The sequence below is a fragment of the Vigna unguiculata genome, chromosome 9, assembly GCF_004118075.2.
Source record: "Vigna unguiculata cultivar IT97K-499-35 chromosome 9, ASM411807v1, whole genome shotgun sequence".
NCBI lineage: Eukaryota > Viridiplantae > Streptophyta > Magnoliopsida > Fabales > Fabaceae > Vigna > Vigna unguiculata.
Window position 1 is genome coordinate 331,612 of NC_040287.1, and position 15,172 is coordinate 346,783.

The 15,172-nt window shown below is 31.2% G+C and overlaps 2 protein-coding genes across 2 annotated transcripts; one reads left to right on the plus strand and one right to left on the minus strand.

The window, feature by feature from the left end:
- The first annotated feature begins 9,657 nt into the window (after window positions 1-9,657).
- On the plus strand, window positions 9,658-11,067 carry LOC114162418 (anthranilate N-methyltransferase-like). The gene is made up of 4 exons (XM_028046289.1): window positions 9,658-9,935; window positions 10,020-10,330; window positions 10,411-10,475; window positions 10,568-11,067. Exons 1-4 carry the CDS (start codon window positions 9,796-9,798, stop codon window positions 10,862-10,864), a joined length of 813 nt encoding a protein of 270 aa, XP_027902090.1. The 5' UTR covers window positions 9,658-9,795; the 3' UTR covers window positions 10,865-11,067.
- A 763-nt stretch (window positions 11,068-11,830) lies between these two features.
- Window positions 11,831-13,256, minus strand: LOC114162849 (protein CURVATURE THYLAKOID 1B, chloroplastic). Its single transcript, XM_028046828.1, has 6 exons — window positions 12,973-13,256; window positions 12,693-12,817; window positions 12,485-12,571; window positions 12,326-12,388; window positions 12,212-12,249; window positions 11,831-12,122 (listed from the first exon to the last, which is right to left on the minus strand). Exons 1-6 carry the CDS (start codon window positions 13,127-13,129, stop codon window positions 12,065-12,067), a joined length of 528 nt encoding a protein of 175 aa, XP_027902629.1. The 5' UTR covers window positions 13,130-13,256; the 3' UTR covers window positions 11,831-12,064.
- Between the last annotated feature and the right edge of the window lie 1,916 nt (window positions 13,257-15,172).

The following is a 15,172-nucleotide window of genomic DNA, read 5'->3' on the forward strand; positions in this document are numbered from 1 at the left end:
AGATGACAAAAATAAGAAAAAAAATTAAGATGATAAAACTTGTTGTAGTATTTAATAAGTACTGTAATCCTTTTGGAAAAAAAGTTTGGGAAATGTATATTTATGTGGGGAATATATATTTTTTTAAATACAACTTAATAGCACCGTATATTTTTCGAATCGAGAAGGTATTTTTCAGAATATCTAATCCAAAAAAATTAAAAAAAAATGCAGGATTTTCATTGTTTTTAATGTGAAGTAGTTTGAAAATTACAGGTTTTATGAGAGTGCAGAAAGAAAAAAATATAGAGATGTAAAAGGAAATAGCATGAAAGTCGAAGAAGGAATAATGGAAGGAAAGAAATGGGCCGAAGCCCATTTTATTTACAATTTTATTTGTCAATGTTAACTTGAGCAATATTAGATTTAGAGTCTCCAAGTTATGAATATTCTTTTATTAAATACGATTTGGCTTTTAAATATGAACATTAAATTTGAAATTGTTATTTCATGTTGGATGAAAATTTTTTGTTAATTAGTTTATATGTTAATATTTATTTTGAATTAATGAATAATATATATTTCATAGATGTAAATATTACTTTTAAAATAACACATTTCGATATTACATTATGTGATTTTTTTTTATTTTTTATTTAATATCTAAATAAATAATTAGTATCATATAATATTAAAAATAAAGTTGAGAGTGTTTCATTTTTTAAAGAATAAATATTTTTTATAAATAAAATAAAAATCTATTAATTAAAAACATTTTTAGTCATGTATTATGAAAATAATACAACTTTCATAAATGAGTTAGCGTAAAGACATCAAATTTGAATCTGAATTTCAGGATTGACCATGCTTACTTCTGATCACGACTCGTGGTCGTAATTGACTAGTTAATTTAAAAATAATTATTTTAATTTGATTTATATATATTTCATGGAAATAAAGCTTAATTTTGACTATTCTTTCATATATTAAATAAATGGTACGTCTGGACAAATTTTTATAAATATTTCAAAGAATAAAATAATACATTTTATAAATTAAAAGTAACTCGTGTATAAATTACTTTATAAAAAATGTAATTTTTTTAATTCTTAAGCTTTATAAACACCTTTTTTTTTGCTAACATTATATTAGAACACCACTATAGTCTTAACAACCATGGAAAAATGGGAACTCCATTCCATCAATTTGACTTATAAGATTCAAGAAAACATATAAATGTTAATGAAATTTAATTTTCATTATATGCGTCCCTTTTAATAAAAAAAAACGTGAAATTTGATTTATACAGGATCCTAAAATATAATTTTGCGCATATTTTAGAATCAATATTTATTATTATTATTATTATTATTATTATTATTATTATTATATTAAGGTTTAGAATAGAAAATTATTACTTTTCTCAGAATAAGAAATAGAATTTTTTTAATTCAAAAAATTCTATAAGGTTTTTAATCAGAGTTAAAATTTTGCATGGCAATCTATGTTAACATTTAATTAAACATTTATTATAAAAGTTATTAAAAGGGAAAGCTTTGATTCTAATTGAGAAAAACTATTTGTAATACTGATTATTAGTTTCTCACACAAAGAAAACTATTGTGATGACAAAACTATATCCTTAACATATAATATAGAACAAAGAGACACTCGAATTTTCAAAATACAATTTTCCAAGAGATACTCGATTTTTCAAAATACAATTTTCAAGAAGAACAACGGTCAATAGGATAAAACTCAGGTTATTAAATAGTCAAAGTAACTGATGAGAAAATAAAATTTAATGCGTTCTTAAAAATTCCTATAGTACCTAGTTGTATGATTATTTGAATAAGAATCCATTTAGCTGTATATTATATTTAATTTCTTAAATTTGAGTTAAATTTATTTATTTTTCTTCAAAATTTAAAACTAAATTTTTAATACGTAAACTATTTTGATATTTAAAGTTAAAGAATAAATATTTGAAATAAAAAAAACACACATTAAAAAATAATTATTTTTAGTTTAGAATGTTTGTTGTGTTTCTGGGGATATTAACCTCACTAATAACTTTACTTAGGATTTTTTTTTCATTTCGAAGTGTCATTCCTAGAACTAGCACAATTTACCAGTGCTTTTAAAACCATTGTTACTACCCGGAACTAATAATACACATACGTTCTCAATCCATTACTTTTAGTCAAGCCATGATATTTTGAGAAAAAGAAAAAAACACTAATCAATATACGACATGTTTTAAGAAGAAGAACAAAAGAAAGCTAAATAGCTTTAAAATGGCAGTTATGGGAATTTTAAAACCACAAACATTTACGAGGTTTTAAAACCCCTTAACAGTAACAGGGTCTTAAAATCCCATGAAGGTTTTAAATCACAGGCAGTAACGAGAGTTTGAAACTCCAAGCATTACCGGTAATTTTGAAAATCGTCGGTAAGTTATGTTAGTTTCAAGGATTGCTGAGAACTCTAGGTAATCTTTTAACTACGGTGATACTTGCTATGATGCACTGACACTTCAACTTGAATCACGTATTCGTGTCTGACACATATTCGTGTTTGATACTTTAGGATATTTTATCAATACTTATCAATAAAATATTTAATTTATAAAATCATAGTACATTACAAATAAATCTTTGAATAATGATCAATTTTATGACAAAAATTAATTAGTCACTATATAGTGACCAATTAAGGTAGTAATTTAAAAACTAAAAATTATTGAAAACTAGTTCCAAAAAATTATAATATGTCTCTAAATTAAAAATTAAAATAGTTTTTATTATGAATTGGTTTCTAAATTGGTCACTAATATTAGCTACCAAGGTTGCTACCAAAATAATTGGTCTCTAAATTAATTTCTAATTAAAAAATTGGTCACTAACATGTCTAACATGTTTTTGGTTACTAATATTTGTCATTATTTAAAAGTTTTCTTGTAGTGATACTTTTATGATAACAATAATTTATATTGTTTTTATGTTGACAAGTTTAGTACATATAGTTTTAATTTGGATTAATATAATAACAATCATATATTTATTATGTTTTTAAGAATTATTATACACTTCTCAAAATTTTAATATTTATATATCATATATCTATCACGTATCATGTACTATTATTTTCAAACTAAATATATTGATATATCGAATATGTGTCGTATCTGATACACATATCGTATTCATGTCTCATAGCTTCTAAGAAAAGAAAGAACCCTAAAGCTATTAGTGAGGTTAAAACCCTAGAAATCAAAAATAACCCCACTTGAAATTTTTTTTTTTTTATAGTAAACTTGAATATAATATTTCAATATAATTATTTGAAGTTTGAAACACATTTATAATACTTTTAAAATCTTAATAAAACATTTATAATAATTTAAGTTTAAAATATTAATAAATTTAAATTTACTTGTGTAGTCGAAACTATTCACAGTTTAAATAAAATATTTTGAATTTTTTTATAAGTTTAAATTTAAGAAAAGTATCTATAATAATTTTTAAATAATTAAAATTGATAATCCCACTGTTCAAGATAGAATTTATAGCACTTCTTACGCATTTAAAATTAATATATATATATATATATATATATATATAAAATCTTATATAATTAAATTACAGTAATAAATTTAATTAATCAATATCAATTTTGTTGCAAAAAGAAATAAACTATATTCTTTTAAAATTAGAAATTATTCGTAAGACATGTAATTTTCTCTAACAATCAGAGTTAGCATATAATTAACCTGTTTAATCTGAATCACAATTTTTAGGAATGAAAACATAAATGTAAACTCAAAATATTAAATTAAAAATTACTAATTTATTTTCAACTATCACAATTTTATAATAATTATATAATGGAATCTACCCAGAATGCTTCGTGGAAAAATGATGCGTATGAAGTGAGTGAGAACACGAGCTATTATGTTTTTTACAAGGATCAGTAATATATATTCAGACTCACTAAAATACAAGTTGTGATTAATTTTGAAATGATATATTTTTTTATTAAAGTGATTCCATCGCGTTGTCTTTTTTTTTCTATACTGAGTCTGAGTGAGTCCATCATGTTTAAGTTAAATTATAAAGAATTATTTAAAAAAAATCAATGAAACTCAAAACAAAATAAATATTAAATATTATCCTAATACAATAACTTTTTAACACACTACTAGTTAGTTAAGAAAATAATAAATAATAATAAAATACTTTTTTATTGAAAACGTAAAAGTCATTACCATTACTTTTTAAATATATTTTTTAAGAAAAAGTAAATTGTTTATTCATTTAATGAGAGTGATTCAAATATCTTCTAGCAAGTACTATGAACAATCTAAGTGTGACCAAGGAACTTTCCGCTGAAAGATAGCATCTCGATCTAACTCCTCAACTTATCGATCAAACCGAGAGAATTTTTTCTACTCTTCTTTTGTTGACTTAATGACACTTTTGGAACTCGAATTCGTTAAAAATTAAAAGTAAAGTTTCATTCAGTGAAGAGTAAAACTCAACCAATGTTACTAAATTTTGACTAACAACAGAAGAATGTTGTTGGCATGAGTTGGTGTCTATAAAAAGGTGAATCCCCAGTGAACTGAAAACTGCATTGCAGAAATTAATATAACCATTGTGTGTTAGGCTTTGGAACTGTCATGGATGAAATATTAGAATCAGGTAGAAAAGTTATGAATGGGAGAGAGGAGTATCTGAAAAGGGAAGAAGAAGAAGATGCGTTGTCGTTTTGCATGGAAAAGACGGTTTCTTTTGTGGTTCCAATGGCTTTGAAAACATTGTTTGAGCTCGGGGTGTTTGATACCTTAGCCAAAGGTGGCAAACTCTGCGAAAGAGATCGCAATTGAGATAGGGAGCAAGAACCCTGAAGCTCCTGCAATGTTGGATCGTCTTCTTGGTCTTTTGTGTTAGTATTTTAAAATTGTTAAAGGGATAGTTGAAGGGATAGAGAAAATGTGTGGATAGTAGAGTGTGAAAGTAGTAGTTGGAGAAGTGTATTTTGTAGTTGAGAGTAGTTGTATTAGATATTGTGTTAGTTGTTCTTCATGTTACAAAATGGTAGCATACATGGGTATTTATAGACCCATAGATTATTCTAGAAACTCCTAGCTAGAACTAATGCAAATACTTCTAGATTTTTCTACATAGTTGAACGTTCTTGATTTTTCTTTCTATCCTAGGCTTTTCTCCAATACTCTAGAAGTTTCTTTACATTTCAACAACTCTATCTTAGATTTTTCTAGATTGTTCTAGAATTTGCATTATACTTTAATACTCCTCCTTGATGCAAATTCGGTAACTCCAAGCATAGCACGTAGTAGTTCAAATCTTGGTCTTGGTAAGGCCTTTGTGAAGATATCTGCAATTTGATCTTCTGTCGGGCAGTACTCAAGTCGTATCTTCATATTTGTTTCCGCTTCTCTGATGAAGTGGTATTTAATTGCTATATGTTTTGTTCTGTTGTGATGCACAGGATTCTTTGTCATTGCAATGGTTGATTTATTGTCACAATTAATTGTAGTAGGGCCACTTTGCTTTTCTCCCATATCTTTGAGTATTCTTCGAAGCCATATAGCCTGACTTGTTGCTTCAGCGGCTGCAACATATTCTGCTTCAGCGGTTGATTGGGCAACTGTGGCTTGCTTCTTTGACGCCCAAGAGAATATTCCTGATCCAAGTGAGAAAGCATAGCCTGAGGTGCTCTTCATGTCGTCCACTGACCCTGCCCAATCACTATCAGTATAACCAAGCAATGTTGGATTGCCTGTGGATTTGTACCATATATCGTACTTTTTGGTTCCTTGTAGACATCTTAAAATTCTTTTGCCTACCCCAAGATGTATTTGGCTTGGGTTTTGCATGAATCTTGATAAGAGACTTGTAGCGAACATGATATCTGGTCGTGTAGCCGTCAGATAAAGTAGACTTCCAACTAGACTCCTGTATCGAGATGCATCGGCTTCTGGTGCTCCATCCACCTTTTGTAGTTTCTCATTCGTCACTAGTGGTGTGCTTACAGGTTTGCACCCGTACATCTTAAATTTCTTCAGCAAATCTTCTGTATATTTCTTTTGTGAGATGAATATTCCATCATCTCTTTGACTTACCTCTATACCGAGGAAATAACTCATCAAGCCAAGATCAGTCATCTCAAAGGTCTTCATCATATCTTCTTTAAACTCCATCAACATCTTTGTGTTGGTTTCGGTATAAATAAGATCATCTACATATAGAGAGAGTAAAAGAGTATGCTGACCTTGTGTCTTGATGTATAGTGTAGGCTCACTCTTGCTCCTCCTGAATCCTTGATTGGTGAAATATTGATCGATTCTGTTGTACCATGCACGAGGAGCTTGTTTCAGGCCATATAAAGCTTTTTTCAATCTCAACACTTTGGCTTCTTGGCCTTTAACCACAAATCTTGGTGGTTGCTCTATATAGATCTCTTCTTCAAGAACACCATTAAGGAATGCAGACTTTACGTCTAATTGGTAGATGATCCATCCTTTTTGTGCTGCAAGGGCTATTAGAGTTCTTATTGTGTCTAGTCAAGCAACTGGAGCAAATGCCTCATTGTAGTCTACTCCAGGTTGTTGTGAATAACCCTTAGCTACCAACCTTGCCTTGTGTTTGTGTATGGTACCGTCAGGGTTTAACTTTGTCTTGAAGACCCACTTAACTTCGATGATATCTTTATCTTTTGGACAGTCTGCTAGCTCCCAAGTGTTATTTTTCTCTATTGTCTTTATCTCTTCTTTCATTGCCTTGACCCATTCTTCTTGTTTTGCGGCCTCTTCAAAGGTTCCAGGCTCTAGTATGGCCAAGTTGCAAGATTCATAGATGTCTGTTAGAGATCTGATTCGTCTTGGAGTGGATTCAGGCGATGATTCTTCTTGATCTTGAATTGATGTTGGAGTTGCAGGAGATTCTGGAGTTATAATGGTATCTTGATCATTATCTTCTTGGCTTGTAGTTGGTTGATTGTTGGGCATGTATATTGTCTTCCTTTCAATTTGTTCCTCTTCCCAGTTCCAAGTAGCTCTTTCATCTACTTCAATGTCTCTACTGATAGTTAGCTTCTTTGTTTGAAGATTATAGACTCTGTTGCCTTTGGATTGTGTACTATAACCCAAAAAGATGCCTCGTACGGTCTTGTCTTCTAGTTTGTGTCTCTTTTGGTCTGAAATATGAATATAGCAAACAGATCCAAATACTCTTAGATGTTTAGCTGATGGTTTCTTACCGCTCCAGGCTTCGATTGGAGTTTTGTCTTGAACTGCTTTAGTAGGACATCTATTGAGTAGGTAGACCGCAGTGTAGACTGCTTCTGCCCAGAATGTATTTGGTAGTCCTTTCTCCTTCAGCATTGATCTCGCCATCTCCATGACTGTGCGATTCTTTCTCTCCGAAACACCATTTTGTTGTGGAGTATATGCGACTGTAAGTTGTCGTTCTATGCCTTCATCTTCACAGAATTTGTCAAACTCACGAGATGTGTACTCCTTTCCACGATCACTTCTAAGTACTTTTATCTGTTTTCCACTTTGTTTCTCGACAAAAGCCTTAAATTTCTTGAATATTCCAAAGACTTCTGACTTTGCCTTTAAGAAATAGACCCATGTCATTCTAGAGAAGTCATCAATGAAGAGGATGAAGTACCTGTTGTTGTGATGTGAAGGCGTCCTCATCGGTCCACAAACATCAGTGTGGATTAATTCTAGTAAGTCTTTTGCTCTCCATGCTTTGTCTGTTGAGAATGGAAATCGATGTTGCTTGCCGAGAAGACATGCTTCGCATGATTCATTGTTCTCCTTCAAGTAAGGAAGATCCCTCATCATATTTTTCTGATATAGAAGCTTTAAGGCATGTGTGTTGAAGTGGCCAAATCTCCTATGCCAAAGCCATGAGTCATCAACTTCCGCCTTCATGGCAATATTAGTTCCAAATTGAAGCTTATGGGAAAGCTTTTATTTCTCTTCTCCATTTTTACTTCACCAATTTCTAACATTCTACTATCATAAATTTTACATGTATCTTTCTCAAAGTGAAGAGAATACCCATTCTCCATCATTTGGCCAATACTTAAAAGATTTTCTTTAAGGTTGGGAACTAGTAAAACATCCTTGATGAATTTCATACCTTTCTTTGTTTCCACCATAACAGTTCCTTTGCCTTGAGACTCCACTGTGGCGCCATTTCCAAGACGAACTTTGACATTGACAGATTTATCAATGTCTTTGAAGATACTTTGATCTTTGGCCATGTGATTGCTGCATCCACTATCCAAGTACCAGTTTCCTTCTCCACTATGAGATTCTTGATTGGCATAGAATAAACGTTGCTCCTGATTATGTTCTTCAGCAAAGTTTGCTTGATGCTTATTTTTATTACGACAATATTTCTCCACGTGTCCAGGCTTTTTGCAATAATGACATATTGGCTTCCCACGATGCCAACAGTCTTTTTCTGCATGACTTGATTTATTGCAAATGCCACACGGAGGATATTTATCTTTCTTGCTTCCAGAGAAATTTCTAGAATCTTTGCTTCTAGAATATTCTTCAGTATTATTCTTTTCTTCTTCTTCTCTCCTTTTGGGTTGTAGTTTGAGCTTTGATTGGAGGGCATTTTCGACTGAATTTGTATCAGCACGATTATTTAATCTTGCTTTGTGCGCTCCAAGGAGACCAACTAATTTACTTATCGATAGAGAAGATGGATCCGAGGAAGTTTCTATGGAAGCTACTATGGAATCATATTTCTCTGTGAGAGTGATAAGAATTTTTTCTACCACTCTTTTTTCCTTAATTTCTTTTCCATATAACTTCATTTTATTCACTATTTCTTTTATTCTTCCATAGTATTCTTCAATGGTCTCAGATTCCTTCATTCTGATGGTCTCAAATTCTCTTCTTAGATAGTGTAGTTTAACGGAGCATACCTATTCATTGCCTTCAAATTCTTCTTCCAAAATATCTCATGCCCTTTTTGCAGTTTCTGCATCCATGATCCTCCTGGCGATAGTTTCTCCCACAGCTTGTTGAAGAACAAACAATGCTTGGGCATCCTTTTGTTCAAAATCTTCTAGCTTTTTCCGTTCCTCCTCAGATAGAGTCTCAATATTATCTGGTTTTGTATAACCAGATTGAACAATATCCCACAATTTTTGTGAGATAAAATATGTCTTTAGTTTAAGTTTCCAAAGGTCAAAATTTTTACCGGTAAAAACTGGTAGGAGGACTGAAGAAAAGTGAACAATGTTAGAAGCCATAGATTAAGAGCAAAAACTCTCTTCTTTTGGAAGTATAGAAGGAAGGTTTTGAAAGCAATAGAGTAATTTTTCTACGCCCAATAAATGATCGAACGTAGCTCTGGTACCACTGTTAGTATTTTAAGGTTGTTAAAGGGATAGTTGAAGGGATAGAGAAAATGTGTGGATAGTAGAGTGTGAAAGTAGTAGTTGGAGAAGTGTATTTTGTAGTTGAGAGCAGTTGTATTGGATATTGTGTTAGTTGTTCTTCATGTTACAAAATGGTAGTATACATGGATATTTATAGACCCATAGATTATTCTAGAAACTCCTAGTTAGAACTAATTCAAATACTTCTAGATTTTTCTACATAATTAAATATTCTTGATTTTTCTTTCTATCCTAGACTTTTCTCCAATACTCTAGAAGTTTTTTTACATTTCAACAACTCTATCTTAGATTTTTCTAGATTGTTCTAGAATTTGCATTATACTTTAATATTTTGATTAGTCACTCTCTGTTATCATGTTCTATCCCTCAACAAGAACCACACCCTCAGAGGTTCTACTCTCTCCTGCTTCCAATTTTTTTGTGACTGATCCTCCAGGTGTATCACTGGGATCCTCCGTCAAATTGCTTCTGGACGAGGTCTTCTACAAAAGCTGGTAACTTTTTCTCACCCTTATTCCCTGCAACATAAATCTTTTCTTACTTTTCAGTTGTTGAGTTCTGGGGTGGTGTTGACTCAGGAGCGAACTGAAAGGATCAATCCTAGAAGGGGGTGTAGCATTCGACAGGGCCCATGGCATGCATGCCTTCGAATATCCACGTGTGGATCCCAGGTTTAACGAGGTTTTCAACAAAGGTATGATAGGCCTCACCACTGTGATTATGAAGAGGATTCTCGAGTTATACGATGGTTTTGAGCATGTCTCTAGGCTCGTCGACGTTGGTGGAGGTTATGGGGTCAACCTCAAATTGATCAAATCCAAATACCCTCACATTGAGGCTATTAATTTTGACTTGCCTCATGTGGTCGAAAATGCCCCTCTCCATCCAGGTATTGATTGTCTCCAATTCTTCATCTATGATGAACTCTGACAAACCAAAATGATAAACTCACAGGTGTTTAATCTGCAGGTGTGGAGCATGTGGGAGGAGACATGTTTGAAAGCGTTCCTTCAGGAGATGCCATTTTTATGAAGGTGGGTGGGTATATATGCATCTAAATGTTGATTTTTGATATGTTTATGAGACGATTGATTGACATGATAACTTGGTGGATGAAAAATTTCAGTGGGTACTTCATGATTGGAGTGATGAACATTGCGTGAAGGTGTTGAAGAATTGCTACAAAGGGATTGGTGATGATGGAAAAGTTATTGTGGTGGAGTCAATTGTGTCGATGGTGGCTGAGACAAGTGTTACTGCGAAGGGTGCTTTGGGATCTGATCTCATAATGATGACTCAAAACCCAGGAGGGAAAGAGCGAACACGCCAACAAATGATAGAATTGGCAGAAGCATCTGGGTTCAGTGGGGTCAGATTCATATGCTCTGTATGTGGCACCTGGGTTATGGAGTTCTACAAGTAATCAATGTTATTATGCAGAATGTGAAGTTCTATCACAGAACAAGGGAAACTATAGTGCTCATAAGATAGTCTCCATGAATAATATATTATCATAAGTTGCTTGGAAACATTTTTCCTTTAAACAGGCTTTTAAATAAGGTGGTCAAGTTATGTTTTTAATTAATTAGGTCAACTTATAGATATAAAAGGATTTATAAATTTGAACATGCAGAAGTTCAAAAACTGGCTTAATTACTTTATGTTTTAGTTTAAAACGTTGCCAAAATGAGCTAGTCAAATTAAAAATTTTGTAACATAAATTTAATTGTATATTTTTTATTTAGTACGTTACATGAAATAATAATCATATTTTTTTAGGATTTAATTACAAACTTAGTCCCTAATTTATGTCTTTAATTTGTTTTGGTCTATTAATTATATTTATTTTTTACTTAAGTTCCTATTTTCTTTTAAAAAAAAATTAAATTGGGTTATTAAAATTTAGGTATGTGTCAAAATTTAAATCATTTTAATATGATGCGTCAATGTTTCAAAGTATATATCAGGTGATATATATATATATATATATATATATATATATATATATATATATATATATATATATATATATATATATATATGAGAGATTGGAGGAGTATCTTTTTACACCTCTAATAACATTAAGTTTCATACTTTGAATAATGAAGGTTATGATAATGTCCATTGAAGTCTAATTTGATGTGACATATATAATGGTAACTTACATATTTCCAAATGTTCCCTTTCTGCTTTATGCCTTGTCTTAAGCTCCATTTGCTTCAATTTTAGAAGTGACTTAAGATTCATATACTGTGTTGATGCTCTCTTTTACAAGTTATTTTAGCAAGATGCTAACCATATATAGGTCTCGCAGAAAATGAAATGGTCTAAATGATAAGGTATCCTTCAAAGTCATGCATTCATGCATTAACTGAAGTAAAATGTTAACTTTGAAATTCACAAAGGGATAATATCTATATATATAACTGAAGAAATGTTTACATGTTGAAGTAGATTTGATAGATTAAAAAGATTACATTTATTTTTGAGGCTAGATTATAAATTACATGGGATGAAGTATGGTCAGAAGCTTATTGGGACAAAATGAAGCACGGTTGCATCTTCAACGAAAAATGCTGCAAGACAGATCTCTAATGCATCTAAGCACCAATTCCTCACTGCTTTAGCTGCTCCCAATTATTTCATTATATGTTTCTTTTACCTTTCTTACAAAAGCGTCCCTGTAACACCAACCACATTATGGACATCAACTTCATTAATTCATGCAACCAAATCATACTAAATTATTATCAACACAATCTGCCTCTACCTGTCTGGCTTGAAAACTAGGTTCTTGTAAGCAAACCACTGCAAAGAAAACACAAATTGAAGATGAAATACTATTCATCATCATTTTCAATTTAAAACAGTTTCATCAACTTACCCCAGTGTAGCCAATGCCTACAACCTCAAGAACCCCAGGAATTAAAGGAAGCCTATCAATTGCCTGTTACAAGTAACAATCATTGCTTATGTTAATGCATTTGATAATGCATTTGATGGCAGCACAAAACACAGTAATCAGTATTCAAAAATAACATACTGAGATCATTCCTGCAGAGCCCCATAATGCAACCACACCAGCTACGGCCAGTGAACTCACTGCATATTTATCTTCAACTTTCTCCCACTACGTACCCAACGTTAATTAGTAAAGTCAGAAACACAATATATAGCAACTTCACATGCATTATTACCCTTTTGTAATTAGCACAAGTTCGTTACTTGATCAGATAATTTGAGATCCTTACAGCTTCTTGAATAGTCTTCACAATCTCTGGCGTCTCAGCAAAAACAACCTCAGTTGTGGCAACTTCTGCTGCTGGTGCCTCTCTCGTGGTGGCCATTCCCATAACATTTCTAGCAATCCTGCGACCTGAAAGACTCAAACTTTAAAAGTTGATAACACTGAAGAAGCAAGGCTAGAAATATATCCATGATTCATAGATCGATGAGCATGATCAACCTGAGACTTCCATTCATTGCATATTTTTGTGAAATCTGAGAAAGGTTTTGAGATAAATGACTTACAGAAAGCAGCGGTTTTCCCAGGACGAGTGTGAGAGTGCAGAGGTGGTGGAGGAAGAGTGGGAAGGGTGACACATTGTGGGGAAGAAGCCGGTGATTGCCTTGGAGGCTTGGCATCAACAAGGGTGGAGGAAGAGGATAAAGAGAGGGTTGAGGCCATTGCAAGTATAGTGTGGTATGAAGGATTGTGAGGCGAGCAGGGAAAGAATATAGATTATGTTGTTGAGATATTTTATTTGGCGTGTTTTGTAATTTTTTTGGCATAGATATGAATGTGAATGGTGTTTGATAATGTGGGAAAGGAGTGTGGAAGTGCTTCTGCCACAGTTTGAAGTGCTGAACCACTCATTTCTTCTCATTCTGGATAGTGTCATGACATGGCTTCTTGGATAGGGCTTTTATGGTTTTTCCAACTCTAACACTTTCTTTACAATCATCATGCAAAAATATCTTTCATCTAAAATGTGAAAAAACAGCTTCCCAAAATATCTTATTATGGTGAAATTAAAACTAATAAAAAATCCAAACTTTAGTCCTACAACTCCCACAGCCTCAAACAAACTTGAAAAGAAAGGAAAACTCTATTACTTCCTGCATCCCCACAATTACTAACTACACCCCCTACTAACTGCACTATTAAGTGGAAGAAAAAAAAAAGGAAGAAAAGAGAAAACTAAAAAAAAAAAAACTTGCTTCGGAAAATTCTTTCCAAGACACATTTGATATAGAAATATTTCGAAAAATTCTTTTCGAAAGGTATTATATGCAATTTTTGAAAAGCTTATTCTAGAAATCCTATTCTTAAAATCTTGTTTCAGAATGCATTTCACAAGTCCTGAAAATTCTATCTTAAAAATTTTGTTTCGTAAATTTTATCCCAAAAAAGTTTATTCTGAAATATATAATCTTGAAATCAGTTTTACGAAAAGTAAAATCATATTTTGAAATTTTGAGGGAGTCCACAAAAGAAACTGTGGGGCTACAGGAAGTAAAATCCAGAGTAGATTTTGTTGAGTTATTTATTTGTTGGAGCCCATAATCAATTTAGCACCTCAGAATGACAGAAACAAAAAGAGAGGATAAAGCTGATATAGTTTCACCAATACTATGTATGCTACTGATGAGTTATCAAAAAGTTAATTTTTATAAACTTTAACATAAATAATTAGGATTATCAAAATTGTCTATGCAAGTTACATCATAAAATGTATTGATGTTTTATTCTTTTTATTCACTTTTGGAAATAGCTACTTTAAGCTTTTAGACTATGTTCATTAGTGCTGATAAAAAAAAAATCATGTTCATTAATTATGCGAATATTTGTCCTGTTCTTTTATAGATTGGTACGTATAAAAAAATATTTAAGATTTTATTTTTGTTACTTTCATTTTTGTATACATTTTCATGTTTTTAAAATAACAAGTATGTATTTTTAATCAATTATAATATTATACATAATTTATTACTTATTGATCTTAAATAAATGAAAACAAAACAAGCATTGGTAAAATGACAATTAAATAATTTTCCTACATATAAAAATATAGATCAATTGTTCTTTACTCATAATCTCGTAAACAGAAAAATCTAAATATACATTTTTATAATAATGTTTAACTGTTGCATATTTTTATAAAAACATGTAAGGTAGCATGTTAAATGGATTAGTTAGTGTGGCATGTGATTAGTTTTTACCAAAATTTTACGTAAACTATTTTATTAACTAAAACCGACTAAAAAGAAGTATGTTTTAAACACTAAAATTATATATAAATTAAGGGTTAAATATGTTTTTGGTCCCTTAACTTTTAGTAAATTCTGGAATTAGTCCATCTCTAAAACTTTGGTCCAATTTAGTCCTCCAGTTTTATAATTGCGTGAATTTAGTCCTTATAAACAAATTTTGTTAAGTTTATTTTACATCTCAAACGAGTTTACAACTTGAATACTATCATGAAATACATTTAAAACGTTAAATATAAATTTAACAAAATTTGGTGGAAATGATTACATCCTCACAGTTTTAAAGTTAAGGGACTAAATTGGACTAAAATTTTCGAGAAGAACTAATTCCAATTTTCACTACAAATTGAGGGACAAAAACATATTTAACCCTATAAATTAAATCACAGAAGTTTTGCTGCTCAACTATTTTATTTACGTATATTATTGTTTAACTTTCAAAATTTCACATATTTTAATG

Coding starts and splice junctions, on each gene's coding strand:
- LOC114162418 (XM_028046289.1), top strand. CDS start 9,796: ATGTTCTATCCCTCAACAAGAACCACACCCTCAGAGGTTCTACTCTCT. Junction 9,936..10,019: donor GAGGTCTTCTACAAAAGCTG/GTAACTTTTTCT, acceptor GTGTTGACTCAG/GAGCGAACTGAAAGGATCAA. Junction 10,331..10,410: donor AAATGCCCCTCTCCATCCAG/GTATTGATTGTC, acceptor TTTAATCTGCAG/GTGTGGAGCATGTGGGAGGA.
- LOC114162849 (XM_028046828.1), bottom strand. CDS start 13,129: ATGGCCTCAACCCTCTCTTTATCCTCTTCCTCCACCCTTGTTGATGCC. Junction 12,818..12,972: donor TGGGAAAACCGCTGCTTTCT/GTAAGTCATTTA, acceptor TGAGTCTTTCAG/GTCGCAGGATTGCTAGAAAT. Junction 12,250..12,325: donor TAGGCATTGGCTACACTGGG/GTAAGTTGATGA, acceptor TTTTCTTTGCAG/TGGTTTGCTTACAAGAACCT.